The sequence below is a fragment of the Sinocyclocheilus anshuiensis genome, unplaced genomic scaffold (assembly GCF_001515605.1).
Source record: "Sinocyclocheilus anshuiensis isolate Anshui unplaced genomic scaffold, SAMN03320099.WGS_v1.1 scaffold95, whole genome shotgun sequence".
NCBI classification, from domain to species: domain Eukaryota; kingdom Metazoa; phylum Chordata; class Actinopteri; order Cypriniformes; family Cyprinidae; genus Sinocyclocheilus; species Sinocyclocheilus anshuiensis.
Genome location: NW_015548190.1, coordinates 199584 through 217188, shown reverse-complemented (window position 1 = coordinate 217188; position 17605 = coordinate 199584). Strand labels below are relative to the sequence as shown.

The 17605-nt window shown below is 39.0% G+C and overlaps 2 protein-coding genes across 4 annotated transcripts in view; both read left to right on the top strand.

Moving 5' to 3' along the window:
* LOC107705051 (protein LAP2-like) overlaps positions 1-9594 on the top strand; it is a 92568-nt gene extending 82974 nt beyond the window's left edge. The window contains exons 21-26 of one of the 2 annotated variants that reach the window (XM_016508171.1): positions 1838-1936; positions 3548-3604; positions 5090-5263; positions 5588-5680; positions 7375-7449; positions 7556-9594. In XM_016508171.1, coding sequence (XP_016363657.1) covers positions 1838-1936; positions 3548-3604; positions 5090-5263; positions 5588-5680; positions 7375-7449; positions 7556-7663 — 606 coding nt within the window. In that variant the 3' untranslated portion in view covers positions 7664-9594. The remainder of the gene's footprint in view (positions 1-1837; positions 1937-3547; positions 3605-5089; positions 5264-5587; positions 5681-7374; positions 7450-7555) is intronic. The other variant, XM_016508172.1, reaches the window with a different exon arrangement.
* Positions 9595-16502: 6908 nt separating this feature from the next.
* LOC107705050 (AN1-type zinc finger protein 5-like) overlaps positions 16503-17605 on the top strand; it is a 4677-nt gene continuing 3574 nt past the window's right edge. The window contains exons 1-2 of one of the 2 annotated variants that reach the window (XM_016508168.1): positions 16503-16719; positions 16826-17029. In XM_016508168.1, coding sequence (XP_016363654.1) covers positions 16509-16719; positions 16826-17029 — 415 coding nt within the window. In that variant the 5' untranslated portion in view covers positions 16503-16508. The remainder of the gene's footprint in view (positions 16720-16825; positions 17030-17605) is intronic. The other variant, XM_016508169.1, reaches the window with a different exon arrangement.

Genomic DNA, 17605 nt, shown 5'->3' with positions numbered 1-17605 from the left:
TGAGAAATTTGAATCAAGGATTGAATTTGGAAAAAATTATGACAATTTTCATTTTTGGGTGAACTATCCCTTTAACAGTAGTGAAAAGGGAGCAACTTATAAAAATATATATAGTTGTTCATATATAATATATATACTTTATAATTTTTTGAAAAAGAAGCAGAATAAGACAATAAGACAAATACGAAAGAGATACAAATTAAACTCATTTTTCAGATACAGTAGGTTTACTTAACATATTTATTTAACATCTTGTGTTGGTTAACATTAATGACACGAATAGGTACTTAATTAGGAATGCTGTCCCTTTAAGATGGAAGGCATGCATGTAATACTGACACACGTTCAGTTTTCACCCACCTGTTTCACTTAATCCATAACCGACTGTATTTACGTGAGATACTCTACACGATAGACATTTGGACTGATGTGTATGTATTTGAGCACTGAGAACTGATCGCGCGCTGTATATGAGAACTGAAGAAGTAGAGCGTGCGCGAGAGAGAGCACTTCTATCAGCGCGATTCCGCCTTCACTAACTTTGTTAATCGACAACGAATTGTGACTCCCAGGAAAAATGAGACGTCTGGTCACCTTATCCCTACCCCTTCGAGTGCTGAGGCCATTGTTTCAGATCGCTAGTTCGCGTTTTGGTAGCCTATCCATCCACTGCGGCTGCCCTGCCATACTGAGACTAGATATGCAAACGCCCCTTATCCGATTGCAATCCAATGACAGGGACGCACATTTTGAAGGACAAGACAGTAGCCTATACAGGATGTATTTTGAATGTCCGGTAGTCCTCAAATAACATTATAGTCCCGTCTCGTCTTGTTAACGAAGACGCGGCATAAATTTCGTCATAGTTTTTATCATCAGATATTAGTTTTAGCTCGTCAACGTCTCATCTTAGTCACAGAAAAATGTTTCGTTTACGAATATTTTTCGTCTCCGTCTTCGTTGACGAAATTAACACTGGTTCCTGGAGGGCCACTGTCCAACAGAGTTTAGCTCCAACCCTAATGAAACACACCTGATCCAGCTAATCAAGGTCCTTTGAAATGCTGGAAACCTCCAGGCAGGTGTGTTGGAGCTAAACTCTGCATGATGTTGGCCCTCCAGGAGCAGGATTGGACACCCCTGACTTAGACGAACCAGATCCGGGGTTCAGGATATCAGCAGTAGAGTTTAGCTCCAACCTTAATCAAACACATCTGAACCAGCTAATCAGGGTGTTCAGGAATACTTGAAAATAGCAGACAGGTGTGTTGGCGCAGGGTTGGAACTGAAATCTGCAGGAAGCCCTCCAGCAGCAGGGTTTGGCTATGCCATTGTGATTTGAGGGTGGGCTCTTTTAATTTGGGCCAGCAAGCAACAACATAGCAGTATGCTAAAAGAAAAAAACACTCAAGGCGCAGCCAAAATCGCATAATGTCAGTGTAGGTACTGTAGTTGATAAGGAATGAACTTCATGACGTAGTAGGCATATTCGGACACAGGGTTAGACTACCTTAGCAACCACATAGCAACAGCCTGGCAACCACTCACAACATCTTGGTATCATGGAGGCAAGTTTTGCACGGTTACTCACAATCTAGTTTCTAAACCTCACGTCTGGAATAACACGCTCCACCATTCTTCAGCATTAACTGCATGCATACAGTATTGTTTATTTCCTCTCCTTACCCAGTATTTTTCTGCATGTTTGTATATGGACATTAACACATTAGCCTCCTCTAACCCTTGCATGTTTCAAAGTGTACTCATGGTTACTGCTTGCTCACATATGTCATCATTAAATGCATGTGTTTGTGTGCATGTGTTGTCATGTGTTCAGAGTGCTCTCTCTCGGTCTTTGGCCACTCTCATTGGCAGTCAGAGCTCTCTGGCCTTTAGTCCTGTAGACGGATGGCAGTTTGGAGCTCATGGGCCCAGCGTGAGTACCGCCCCACTAAGACCTCACCTCCCTAAACTCCCAGAGGCACAGTAGAGTCTCTCTCATTTCTCAAAGGGTCATCCTCTCTGCTTGCTCTTTAATCTGTGTATTCCCAGCGAATTGTTAAGATGAATTCACTTAAGATGAATATGTTGAGTGTTTAACGACCGTTCATAGAGGCACAAGAACAGTACACATTAATCAAGCGATCACATTCACATATTCAACTCATCGGCTTGTTAGTAGAGTCTTCAAAACCTGAAATGAATGGGTCAGAAAAGGGCCTGTTTGAGTGAGTCAAAGAACAGGGTTAGGAAAGAAAGGAAAAAAAAAAACCACTTTATTCAACAATTCGTCTCCTCCGCGTCACCCTGGTGCCATTTTGGAGAATATCCACTGAACGCAAACAGCGTATGTTGTTCTGTGTCAGCCGCGCCACACAGATACGTTGTTGCAATACGAATTGTTGAATAAAGTCGTTTTTTTTTTTTTCTTTTGCGCACAAAAAGTATTCTCGTAGCTTCTTAATATTACGGTTGAACCCCTGATATCACATGGATTATTTTACCGATTTCCTTGCTATGTTTCTGGACGTTGATCGTGGTAGTACCCTTGCTGTCTATGGGAGGGTCAGAGAGCTGTCAGAATGCATCAAAAATATCTTAATTTGTGTTCCGAAGATGAACGGAGGTCATACGGGTTTGGAACGGCATGAGGGTGAGGGTGACAGAATTTTAATTTTTGGCTGAACTATCCCTTTAAGTTGTTCCAAACCTGTACAACTTACTTTCTTCCATTAAATACAAAATAAGATGTTTAGCAGAATGTCCAAAATTGTGTGAAAACGGCTCTTGATTAGTCAATAAATGGTCTCTAAGCAGCAAGTATTGAGCAGAATGCTCCTTATGGAGCTCAAGACCCCCACCCCAAATTCACCCTTCTCAGCTTATATCCAGCGTCGGCTGGTTTGCACAATTGCTGCTTCTTTGGGTTGTTCGAGTAACAGGAGATTAAGAACATTCCTAACCACTAAACCATATACACTAAAGTCCTGGAAACAAACACTCTTTCTTTCTGTCTGTGCGCTTAAACGCACAATCTGCACTCAAGAAAGTTTCACTTTTTGATAAGTTTAGCTGAAAAGCTCATGGAATATTAGTCAAAAAATATGACTAAATTTTTTGTCATTTTGACTTAGTAAACATATTGGCTGATTCACCTAGTTGATTATAGGACTAAAAGTAAACCTTCCTGTTGGTTTAAATAAAAAATCTGGAACATTAATCTACACAAGTTTATGAAATTTACTGGGAATTCCACATTTATGGGAAATGGCTGCATTTCCTTGTCCCAATCACAAGTAACAGCCAGCCTGTTACCAGACAGAGTCATTATTAGAAAATGCATATGCTCGTTGTTCCACCTTCGGTTTCACTCTGGAGTGTTTTTAATCTAATCTCACTCTTATGTAGCTGTATGTTTTAATGCTATAGTCGTCCACTGTAATTAGAAATGCTCTAAATATGACCCTTAATGGTTAAATAAGCATCATCAATTATGGTATACCTTTTCCCATAGCTTGTTGAGACATTTCATGCTGTTTCCCTGCAGGATGATGTCTTCAGTCCTCAAGGACAACAGGGCTACCATATCGACACTCTAAGAAAAGTAAGTGCTTTACACTATGTATTTGGAGACTTAAGTCATCCGTAGAATTGCATCAGTGTTTATCGAATGCGATGACATTCAGACGTTTTTAAGCTTGTTGCTACATGTACACACAATGTATGCATTATGTTGTGATGTTCTCGAATAACATTTAAACTCTTGATGTTTGTGGTATATTGTGTTTAATGTGCTAATGAACCAGATTGAGAGACTGAGCCAGTGGGCAAGCCTGACTCTAGCAATGATTAATTAGCTGTAATTAACAAGCACTGTTTTAAAGAAGCCTCAGACGTGTTCTAATGATAGCTGAGGTTTCTAGCACATTAAAACCAGCAGTGGATGTGCTCACCACTGACTGCAATAAACACACATGAAAGAAGGCCAAAATTACGATTTAAAAATCTTGTAATTGCCATTGTAATTTAACTGGCTACAGATATTTCTTACAAGCTTTATGCTTTATATCATATTATAAAATTACTGACCACTTAGTAAAATTGTATTTGTGCAATTTTGTGCTGTTTTGTTATTTAGTTTGATGTGTGCTGTTTGTACTTAGTTCGTGACTTTTGGACCTTGTGAAAAAGTGACCTTGAAAACACAAATGCAATTTGTTTCATTGTTCTCTTAGTCTCTCGGGAAATAAGCCATTTAAGTGAGGTGGATTAATTAGAAGTAAAGCTCTAATTAGAATTAAAGGTCTAAAAACCATGAAGCTTCATCAGTCAACAAGGATTTCTTGTTGTTATTCATGGTTCATTGAATTGTTTACTGGGAACTTCCTGCCCCCTGGTGTCTGGAAAATGCATCACGTTGTAGCAGGAGACGTGTAGTGACATTTAGACAAACGCTGAAAAAGGACCTTCCTTTGGCTTTTAAATACAAAAACCCCAGTGATGTCTCTTTAACTCAATTTTAGTGATAAAAAAAAGAAGAAAACGCTGGATTGTTTTAGCTTTGAGGAGACAGATTGGAGTTATAAAACGTCAAATGTGCTTGTGAAAAAGTGACCTTGAAAACACAAATGCAATTTGTTTCATTGTTCTCTTAGTCTCTCGGGAAATAAGCCATTTAAGTGAGGTGGATTAATTAGAAGTAAAGCTCTAATTAGAATTAAAGGTCTAAAAACCATGAAGCTTCATCAGTCAACAAGGATTTCTTGTTGTTATTCATGGTTCATTGAATTGTTTACTGGGAACTTCCTGCCCCCTGGTGTCTGGAAAATGCATCACGTTGTAGCAGGAGACGTGTAGTGACATTTAGACAAACGCTGAAAAAGGACCTTCCTTTGGCTTTTAAATACAAAAACCCCAGTGATGTCTCTTTAACTCAATTTTAGTGATAAAAAAAGAAGAAAACGCTGGATTGTCTGTCCAATCTGGAAGGAGACAGATTGGAGTTATAAAACGTCAAATGTGTGGTGATTTGATTAGCAGAAATACTAAGTGCATGTCTTGATAATTCTAGTGTGCATTTATCCGTCAGGTGCCTTTGATGAATGGCCAAATGTGTCCTCCTGTGAGAGCTCCCATGAGCTGCGCTCAGCCACCAATGGCACGCCACCCCTCACGAGAGCAGCTCATCGACTATCTGATGCTCAAAGTGTCCCAGCAGCCCCCGGGGCCTCCATGGGTCCCACACGAGATGCTGCAGCAGGAGGTGGGCACGATTCCTGCAGAAATCTCAATATGTCCTATATGTTGTACATGTAGACACATTTCATGACCATCATGTTAACATGAAATCGAAATGAACCCTGTTTACTTTAATACGCATTCCTAGTTTTATTCAAAATAAATTACTATATGAATAGTTTTTGAGCTCTATCGTTACAAAGCCTCTGAAATTACATTATTCCTCTGATGTCACCTAGATTTGGATAATGTTGCTAGATAGATATTTAAGCATCACTGTAGCCACTTCATGTTGACTGATGTGTAACTCAGGCATTGTGGGTATTGTGACACGTGTGTCTGTCTTCAGCTCCATGTGAAGATTGAGAAGAATCCTGAGCTGGGTTTCAGTATATCAGGAGGAGTGGGTGGTCGTGGGAATCCCTTCCGCCCAGACGACAATGTAAGTATTTCTCTTTCTCTCTTTTTTTTCTCTTTTCTTTCTTTTTTTTATGTGTTAAATATAGGGTTGCAAAGGGGTGGAAAATTTCCAGAAACTTTCCAAAAATCCCTGGAATATTCCAAAAAATCCTGGAAAGTTCCAAAATGTCTGGAATATTTCCGAAATTTACTGGAAATTTTCCACCTTTTTGCAACCCTAGTTAAATTGGTGTGCACAATTTCAAACTTTAATTTCAATGTGTCTGGATCTTTAGGTTCATCTACCTTTTTTAACCATAAAAACACCATGATCTTAAACAGAACAATGAACCTCAGTAGTATCTAGAGGCTATAGCATTATACAAATATAAATTAGACAAATATACAAAACATAATTTTCACTTGGCCAAAAGAACAACCATTTAGGTCTGCAAAATGTTTATGCCAAATACTAAATCCAATATAATATAATTTGAATATTATACTTTTATTATTCAAAAAAGTGACAGTAAAGACATTTATAATGTTACAAAAGATTCTATTTCAAATAAATGCTATTTTTTCCACTCATCAAAGAATTCTGGAAATCCAGGCAGTCAAGTCTTTCAGATAAAATTGTAATTTATTTTAAGACAAAATCATAAATGATGACAATTACAGAAATAATCATGATGAAAATTTTTAATTCAAGAAAAATATTTATCCAAGAAAATCCAAACTGAGTATATTCTGCTCAAATTTCTAAGAGAGTAATCTAATCAAAGTATAATAATCTTCAGAAGTCAACGACAAAAGCCTTTGCAGTTTGTGATGCGAGTAGAAGAAAAGAAGCTGCTGCCTAAAAAGCCAAATGGAATAATACATATACTAGAGACTTACATCCTCTTACAACATCACAATGGCTGGATCATAAATGTTAACCGAATTGTTCGAATGTGTCATTATCTACTTCCCCTACCTAAGCTGAATTAAGTTCAGGACTAGGTCACGTTGGCATGACCTGTGAAATGCAGTAGGTAGAATTGAATGAATGAATGATAATAACAAGATGTACATTTGATATGTCAAACTAAGGAAAACAAAATATGATCATATATAAAAATCGTAATATAGAATAAATGAATAATATTGAGTAACATGACAGTAATATGAATATGATAGCGTATCAATAAAGAAATAACAAGGAATAACTCGTAATGAAAAATACATTAGAATTGAATATGAAAAATATAACCATATTGAAATTTTGCATACACCAATCATGATTTCCACAAAATTATGAAGTAGCACACCTGTTTTCAGAATTGATAATAATCAGAAATGTTCTTGAGAAGCAAATCAGCATATCAGAATGATTTCTGAAGATCATGTGACACTGAAGACTGGAGAAATGATGCTGAAAATTCAACTTTGATCACAGGAATAAATTATATTTAACATATATTCACATTGAAAATAGTTCTTTTAAAATGTAATAATATTTCACAATACTGCTGATTTTACTGTATTTTATAACAAATAAATAAATGCAGCCTTTGTGAGCAGAATCGATTTATTTCAAAAGTTTTAATATCTTTCTGGCCCCAAATGTTTAATGATAGTGTATATTATTTTTTGTGGTTTACGCCAAAACTGGTGCTCACACTTGTATATGCTAGACATTTATTCAGTCTGCCTAGCCTAATGAATAATTCTTAAATCCTAAATGATCAACAGGGCATCTTCGTGACGAGGGTTCAGTCGGAGGGATCTGCTTCAAAACTCCTTCAGCCTGGGGACAAGATCATCCAGGTCATTTCTACTCCTCAATCTCTTCCACTCCTCTCTTACTATACACACTTTTGTCTTTTCCATACTTTAGTAATTCACTAACAATCAATCAACTTCCTCTTTGCAGGCAAACGGATACAGCTTCGTTAACATCGATCACGGATACGCCGTATCCCTCCTGAAGATGTTCCCTAACACCGTCGATCTGATCATCTTTCGAGAGATGGCTGCATAACAGATGAAGCTGAATGAGCACCGTCTTATTTTTGTATCGAGAGGAGCCAGTGCTTTATATAGTTAATCTGAACTGATGCTAACGGGACGATGGTTGACCGTCAGTGAAGAGGGGCGAAACCACTGATTCAAGTGGAAGACAGAAGCATGCGCCTTCACTGTGGGATGGTCTGTTGGCGCAGACCAACTGATATGAAACCTGTGCTTTTTGTAAAGTTTTTGTTTTCCTTTTTTAAGACGTCACCTGGGTATAGAGCTCTTGTGGGACATTAGCTGTAGCTGACCGTTTGAGGGCAGGGCTCTCAGTCACAACTCACTCATTTTTATCATTTTAAAGAGATCTTTAAAACCACTTTTATGACCTGTGTGAGATTCAGAGCTAGAAGACAATGCTACGTGCTAACTGTGATAATGAATGTAGAACTGGGCTGAGCTAAACCGGACTGGATGTGAAATCTGTTGGCCTGGTGGCCACCGTTCTCACCTAGTTGTGAAGAAAAATCCCTCTAATTTGGATGAAAAACTTGTTCGCCCGATGCTAGCAACTCTTCTAGTTTTCGCAACTTGATCAGAAATCATCTTTCTCTACTTTCTGCAATGTTCCTCCAGTGAAATAAGAGTCTCTTCCTACAAACTTCTATGGAGTGAGACAAACGCCACCAGTTAGGATGCGCCGAAATGCTCCCTGTATGTAAAACTTGGACAGGAACACGATGAAGAACTTCAATGAGGATTTCGATAGAGAACAGCCTTGCGAAAAAAGACATACACGGAAACAGAAAGTGGTTCTTAACCAAAGCATATTGGGACAATGGCGGCATGCAACTGCTGGCATGTCAACTTCTTTCCTCCTTCTACAACACAGCCACGATTCCAACGCCACCGAACTAATCCGAAGCACTCGCGTATGAACGTTTTTTTTTTCTTATTTCGTTTTGGAGTTCATCGAAACAGTTTTCTATTCTGTGAAGATTGTAAACGTAATATTTTATTCTCTTTCGAAAACATTCTAACATTCGACTAGTGGTGCGGTCATGGACGTTCGTTTGCTATTGAGGGCTGAGAAACGACATGTCAAGTGCCATAGACCCTGAACTGTCAGACATGGGTTCGACCCAGAGCAATACTCATTTAGATCCACGCCGCATATTCAGTGGCCTTATTGGGCTGACGAATGTCACCGTGGGCGAAAGAGCAATAGAAAGTCCTTTATTCCATTCGCAGGATGCAGTCAGTTGCGTTTTTAATAACGAAATAACAAAACCCATTTAGTATTTCTCGATTGATAAAGCATTTTATATTGTAAATCTTTTAAAGAGAAAAACAGGAGATTGCATTTCAGATTTTTTTGTAAAAAAAAAAAAAGTTCGTAAAATGAAAAAATCTGTGCACGAATGAATGTCTCGTCACATTAGCGACTGCACTGCTGTTTCCAGACATCCCTACGAAGATTATCATAACATTGTACGTGGATACATCGACTTCTTCAATAGCAAAGATATTCGAAAAGCGACAAAGCCTTGTAAAACGTTAATTGTAATGTTTGATGATGTAGTCACATCGAAAGGCCATGAAAGATTTTTGCTATGTCTGCATATGAGGAGAACGACCTCCTGTCGACTGTAGTACTGTGTGTATTATCTGCATGAAGTTCATCCTTTTGATCATCCTTCACTGTATTCTTCGGTAGACTGGAGCGCTAAATGAATTGAAGTAATCAAATTAACATACTGATAATGTAACAAATCCACAATTAAATGTGAAAGTGCAGTCACCGTTTTTATGAGAGCTCAAAAGAGTTCAGTTCATTCTGAATTGATTCGCAGTTGAATTCAGATGGGTCGTTTTTCACACTATTTTAATTAGCATTGACGCCGCCCTCGAAGTATGTTAAACTAAGTATTGAGTCATTATTGTTTATGAATTGGAAAATATTTTTTTTTATTTCAAGTACAACTTTAGTGGATAAAACAACGCCCTCCAGCTTTGCTGTGAATGATTCATTCAGCACAATGTTTTTGTGGACTCTTGTTACTTCCATTTTGTCACCAATCAGACTAGCGTAGATCCCTTGACTGTCACTTTTTATTATGTCTTTAAAGACATTGTAAAAACATAACAAACAGTGACTAAAAACAACTGGTGTTTCTTTTTTTTTTTTTTTTTATTGTCCCACCTTTTATTTATTTAGTACACTTTACTTTGACTTTAGAGATTACTAATCAAAATGTAAATACTTTTTTAAAAGGTTTATGATTTGTTCATGGCATTAGTGATTACGTTTTTAAAACCAGCAATAATTTGCATCACAGAAGCAGCCCTTTTAATGTATAGCTATGTCAAAGGTTTCTCCGCAAGCAGCTACTATTAAGATGATTGGTATGCATTTATTCAACATTCCAGATTTTGTAAATAAATTTACTTTCCATGGTGTCCCGTGGAAAGAATAAATCAACTAATGCTCTTTCAGTGTGTATGTTTGTTCTTTTTTGATACCGTTTTTTTGTCCATACAGTGAAAGTGATGTTTTGGACCCCATTGACAATCATTGAATGGACAAAAACAGTAAACAATTCTTTGAAATATATATTTTGTGTGTTCTACAGAATTAAGAAAGTCATAAAGGTTTGGAACGATGGTGGATAAATAACACAATTGTCATTTGGGTCAACTATCTAATTTTTGTCTTTTTTTCCCCTCAGTTCTGCAATTATAAATCTATAAAGATCTTATTGAAACAGTGATATGAATGTATTATCAGGTTTGAGGTGGGGGTTTACCTCACACCACCATATTTGTCATTAACAAATGGCAGATTTTTGTTATAAACCCATAGAAAATTTCACTCCATAATCTCCGTCATTAATCGAAGCTGATAGGTGTTAACAAAGACGTGCCATTAGATGGGTCTGCAAAGTAAAATTAGATGACTAAAGTAATTGAATCATTGCCTTTATCAGGTGTAGCTCAGTTCTCCGTTTACTGATAATGCAACTACACTGCTGAAGTTAGAGGAAATGCCTTCAGTGTTCACACAGGTAAGGTTATAAGTTATAACCAAGCCTTCAGCACCTTCATCTGCTTCATTCCTTCACTGAAATCACTTCCAGACCAGAAAGCAGCGGTGCTGTGCTTTCACGGTCTCGTATCAGGTTCCTGCTCTATATATAACCAGGGGGCAAAATACAAGAGTGCTTTCAAAACAGACTCATGGTTGTTGTGAAATGAAAAGTCATCCAACAACAGACTAATTTCATTGTTTTCCTATTGACAACATATGAGTGATTTCAAACCACATGGATTCTCAGCTTAATCATGTAATTATATAATATATAGGCTACATTTATTTGTGTTTTATGTCCATTTATTTACATCTACTTGCATCTTAATTCATCAATAAGAGAGGAGCAACAAGACCCAATTCAAAAGCTTACCCAGTCACAATTGCTGTATATAAAATGTGCCTATAAAAACCAAAAAATGCTGTCTAGCTAGGCAACTCGCTACATCTTGAGGCAGCTGGTATTCAAAATGTGCCAGTGTCATTGTCTCACATCTGCATGGCCTTGATCAAGATGTGTTGTGATTGAATCAATGCGTCCTTCAAAGAGAGCTGGGCTACACTGCTGATGTAAAAATAACCTTCAGCAGACCAATGTACTGTACACAAAGTGTCCACTTAAAAATGGTTTTCTTACTCAACCCTACATTTTGGATCTCAGTGAGACTGGAGCGTTTGATGCGGCCTTAACGTCTGAACACATTTTGTGCCTGATCTTACCAAAACATCACATTCTGCAACCAGTGCCATAGTTATTGCTGTAAAATCCCAGTGATATTATGACAGTGGAGGCTGATATCAGCTAACTAGTAGGCTAACTGGTGTACAGGATGAAAGTGAATGAGTGTGTCTTATCAGTACTATCACAATACTCAGAATTGATTTGGAAATCACTAGAACATTGTGAAATCTGACTTGTCGCAAGTAGTTGACTAGACCTTTCTGCCTCCTTTTATCTCAAATCATCTTCACCCTTAGGTCAAACTCGCATTTACAACTCCTTGAAGTTGCAGAGAACAATAAAATCCAGCATCTGAGAAGCAAGCCGATGCAAAACAGCCTTCGTCCGCTGCACTAGAGCTATTGCTTCAGAGCAGAAGGCTGTTTTCGTTCAGTGAACTCATGAGGTTAAGCCCCGCCCCGCGGACGTGTCACTCTCCGTGACGTCACGGCCACTATTAAAGAAACCCAACAGGCAGCCGCCAGTAGAGCGCGCCGACCAGCGGACTGACAGCACGGACCGTCGCGACGGTGGAACACGAAGTCTCTGTATTCTGGGAGCTTCTCTTTTTGCTCGGATAAGGCAAGGAAAGCACTTTTTGCTTCGCATTACAGCGCTTTAAACATCATGCTAAGGTTATAAGAAAATATGACTCGTTTTGGTGAAATGACCAGGTAGTAAAGCCTAATACTCCTATTTCAAGCGTGATTCGCTGGGATAATGTCGTGTAATGTGTTAGTAGTTAGTCTAAAACGATGAACTCGCCGAGTTTAACCCAATATGGCTATTAGCTGATGCTAGCATGTTCGCTAGTAAAATTTGCCTGTTGTTCCTTTCAATCTAAACGCTGAAATATGACACGAAAACAGCAGGTTTGTGTTCAAACAAGCGTGTTTTATTCTTAACGAGCTGTTTGCTTCGCATTTAAACCGGTTTTGTCTTTTAGGGTTGCTGAGGTGGAAAAACAAGCCCGTTTGTTGCAGTTAGCTGCACGTTTATTCAGATAAAGTTATGAGTTAACGGATAAACGTCTTTAAAAACATTTCCCCGGCTTCTGTTCCTGCGTATCTTGACGGATTTGTTCTGAACTGACCTTCTGGTGGTGTATAATCGTCTGTTTATCAAGGTTTGTACTTTGGCTCAAACAGGAAGAGTGTTTGAAACAAAGGAGAACACAGGCATATTCACCCTGACCCAGATAAAAAGCAGATAAACCGCTACATTAGCGTCCATCCGCACTCGTTCGCCCTCACAAACCCCTCAGACTGAACACAACACCAACTTTGAGGCGATGAACGCTTGTGTGGAGACTTTTATGCTCCTTATAAACGACTGTCTGTATGTTAGCCGTGATGCTAGTGTTAGCATGACTCAGTGGATTTCACTGAGGCCTCAAACACTGATAAAGCTCTATAAAATATACACATGCTGTGTGAGTATCATGTTTATATGATTAAGTGCACTTTGTGTGAGCTGTATATCTGCTTGTATCTGCTTTCTGAAGTCTTGATACATTTATGGTGTCTTTTTAGCTTATTGGTTTGCTTTAGTTCAAATAGTTGACTTGGTTCTCACTCATGTCTTTGTTTTGCACTGTATGCCGTGTGTTTTCTGTCATCCAGACAGGGCTGAATGGACACGGATGGCCGACATGCATGGAAGGGGGGAAAACAGCCCTGTTGGGGCTTTGCCATTTTTGGCTTTATCAAAAAATATGAGGCCATGTGTAGGGAGGAGGGCTCCTACTAGAGGTGTGTGATGTAATGGAGGCAGGTCAGGACGATCGGGGGTATTTATAGCTGTTTGCATGGTGGAGGCTGTTTTGAACAGCATGTCACAGTGCACCCTTGTGACAGATGAAAACTAATCCAGCCGTCCATGAGAGCGAGGGGCAGCAGATGCACATGTGGTGGCTTTTCAGGGGAAAACTTCTGACACTGAGGGGCGGGGGTGAAATGGTGCAATCTCGTGTTTACTTAAGAGATGTGAGGCCCCTGAAAGCGTGCCCCTCGCCGATGTGTCACTCCTGAGAGATTTCAGGTTTATTGCTGGAACGCGTGGCTGTTGGTCCGGGTGCTTGGATGTGGATGGCGTTTCTGCTGTCATCTGTCTCCGGCTGAACACCATGTTCAAGCTGTTCCACCTACAGATATATTTACATGCCACACTGCTAGTCAGCATTTACCCATCAAAACACCGTTTAGTCGCAGTTTATCTGCCTAGCAGGGTGATCATAGTATTGGACTTTCAGTAGCTGATGCCAGTGAAATTGGTATTGCATTATAATCGATACAGCAGAAGAAAATGTTATCGAACACAGCAGTTAGCTGTTAATATGAATGGGTAGTTATTGATAATGTGACTTATGGACCAGTGGTTGGTGATATGAGCAATATTATTTCATAAATACTTTTATTGCATGGTAATGTGCATTATAATATCATAGTTTTATTTTGTCTTTTGTCTATAAAAATAAGAACATGCAAGTCAGTTACAAACAAAGATGCAAATGACACAGTGCTGTACTGTAGGTCTATTTAATATCAGCATTTAAGTAAAAAAAAAAAACATAACCATGAAGTAGAAGTTCCTGAACGAGGTTGGTATTTGTGTTTCAGACTTAAAGTGTCTCAGGAGACCGTTCAGAATCAAATGCTAGCTTACTGCAAGGAAGTGAACTTGTTTGAATAGAGCACAATTTTAAAACTGTGTAAATGCTGCATACTGCTGTTGCAAAACATGGCATTACGTTATGCAGAATTAGTGTACACTCAGGGACTTTAGTTAAGATTTTACCAGAAGAGATTTAGTATTTCTTAATCTTACAAATCTTGTCTAATTTTAACTGCTGTATTTTTCTGTTTGCTTGGTTTTTTTTTCATTTATGTAACTCTTGTATTATTTCATCTCCGTTTTTGCCATAAAGCCTTAGATCGTGACATGGCAATGCAAATAACTAACTACTGCTGCGCAGTATTAGTTGAGGTCATTATGAGCGTGCTAATTCTGTGTGTGCTGTCTAGGTGTCCCTTAAATGTATTAAAAAAAAAATATTTGTCACCAACATATCAATAGCTTTACATCCATGCAGCACAAAATGAATTACGTATTGCAACATAAATGATATGGTAAAATACTTGTGGATTGATGCTTTGTATTGCGGCCACAATATGTTGTCATGTAGCCCAGTCCTAATTAATATCAATGTTTTAGGTCACTCCATAGGGGAGGTGTTTACTTTAAATTTTATTTTAAATTTCTCTGTTTTTGCAGTGTGTTCATGGCAGATGATCTTAGTACTGAGATTACAGTTCTCCTGACGTCAATACGGTCTCGTCTGATGTAACCCGCCCTAAAATGTGTTAATGAAGGACTTGACTGGTTAACAGCAAAACAAACCACAGGTTCCAGGAAGTCTTACAAGTTGTCATACAACCTGACTGAGCTGGATGCTTGTAAAACAATCGCATGATCCGTGGTGTGAGTTTGAAGGAGTGGGCTTGAATCAGGTGATTCTGTGCCGGGATGAGGCTCGTGCCAAACCGATGCCAAGAAAAGCATTCAGGCGTCTGACCCTTAATCTGATTCTGCGGCAACATTACGCCTTTATCAACGCAAATCCTCTTAATGAAGCCAGTCTTTGATTCCTGCTTCACACACACTGTGATGCTCATGACTCTTGTGTTTTGTTCTCGGCAGGAATCGCTCCATTTCAGAGAGATGGCCCAGGAGACCAATCAAAGCCCCGTGCCCATGCTCTGTTATGGACCAGTGGTTGGTGATATGACCAATATTATTTCATAAGTACTTTTATTGCATGGTAATGTGCATTATAATATCATAGTTTTATTTTGTCTTTTGTCTATAAAAATAAGAACATGCAAGTCAGTTACAAACAAAGATGCAAATGACACAGTGCTGTACTGTAGGTCTATTTAATATCAGCATTTAAGTAAAAAAAAAAAACATAACCATGAAGTAGAAGTTCCTGAACGAGGTTGGTATTTGTGTTTCAGACTTAAAGTGTCTCAGGAGACCGTTCAGAATCAAATGCTAGCTTACTGCAAGGAAGTGAACTTGTTTGAATAGAGCACAATTTTAAAACTGTGTAAATGCTGCATACTGCTGTTGCAAAACATGGCATTACGTTATGCAGAATTAGTGTACACTCAGGGACTTTAGTTAAGATTTTACCAGAAGAGATTTAGTATTTCTTAATCTTACAAATCTTGTCTAATTTTAACTGCTGTATTTTTCTGTTTGCTTGGTTTTTTTTTCATTTATGTAACTCTTGTATTATTTCATCTCCGTTTTTGCCATAAAGCCTTAGATCGTGACATGGCAATGCAAATAACTAACTACTGCTGCGCAGTATTAGTTGAGGTCATTATGAGCGTGCTAATTCTGTGTGTGCTGTCTAGGTGTCCCTTAAATGTATTAAAAAAAAAATATTTGTCACCAACATATCAATAGCTTTACATCCATGCAGCACAAAATGAATTACGTATTGCAACATAAATGATATGGTAAAATACTTGTGGATTGATGCTTTGTATTGCGGCCACAATATGTTGTCATGTAGCCCAGTCCTAATTAATATCAATGTTTTAGGTCACTCCATAGGGGAGGTGTTTACTTTAAATTTTATTTTAAATTTCTCTGTTTTTGCAGTGTGTTCATGGCAGATGATCTTAGTACTGAGATTACAGTTCTCCTGACGTCAATACGGTCTCGTCTGATGTAACCCGCCCTAAAATGTGTTAATGAAGGACTTGACTGGTTAACAGCAAAACAAACCACAGGTTCCAGGAAGTCTTACAAGTTGTCATACAACCTGACTGAGCTGGATGCTTGTAAAACAATCGCATGATCCGTGGTGTGAGTTTGAAGGAGTGGGCTTGAATCAGGTGATTCTGTGCCGGGATGAGGCTCGTGCCAAACCGATGCCAAGAAAAGCATTCAGGCGTCTGACCCTTAATCTGATTCTGCGGCAACATTACGCCTTTATCAACGCAAATCCTCTTAATGAAGCCAGTCTTTGATTCCTGCTTCACACACACTGTGATGCTCATGACTCTTGTGTTTTGTTCTCGGCAGGAATCGCTCCATTTCAGAGAGATGGCCCAGGAGACCAATCAAAGCCCCGTGCCCATGCTCTGTGCCACCGGCTGCGGTTTCTACGGCAACCCTCGGACCAGTGGCATGTGCTCGGTCTGTTACAAAGAGCATTTAACACGACAAAACAACGGGGGAGTCAGTTCTATTAGCACAATGGGTACGTGTTTCCACTCTTTGAACATCTTCACGGACCATCGGATGCATTCGTGAGATTGATTGTTCCTCAAGCGTCTCATTAACTGAGGGGCTTTGGTCTGTTCCAGCAGCTTCCAGCAGTGTCACCAGTAGTCCTACCTCTGAATCCTCAGCCATCCAGATCATCGAAGCTACACTAAACAACTCCTCGTCTGCTAGTGTTGAGTCACCCAACTCCACTGATGCCCTTCCCGTTACACAACAGATGACGGAGATGAGCATTTCCTGTGAAGACGAGGTGGTCTCGCTTAAAGTAGAAGTTCCTGAACCAGGTTGGTATTTGTGTTTCAGACTTGAGGAAGTGTCTCGGAAGACTGTGTTCAGAATCTTACTGCAAGGAAGTGAACTTGTCTGAATAGAGCACATGTTAAAACAGTTTACACATTCATATTTATATATATATATGAAATATCACTCCAGTACGAGATCGATACCGGCTCTATATCAGCATGGCTGTGATTAGGCCAGAGGCACGAGGCTGAGCGCCGCTATCGCTCGAGTACGAGAGTGATATTACGTTTATACAACAGTTCGATGGAACGTGTGAAATTAAACAAGAAACAACGGAGTGTCTAATGAAACCCTCTTTTGTGCGGAACAACTTCCTTCCGCCACGGATTCAAAGCTCAAGTTGACAGTTAAACATTCGTCACTTTTAGAATTCGTATCAAGGGCATGTGCTGCTTTAGTTAGGTTATTAGTGAGAAATAATGAGGTTATAAGAGAGAAACAAGACGTGCATCCAAATGAGAGAGAGAGAGAGACCGCGAAGCTAGACGTTTCTTCTTATATTAACTAACGTACTCTACGATTAGCTCAGTGAATAATAAAAAAAAACAAAAAAAAAA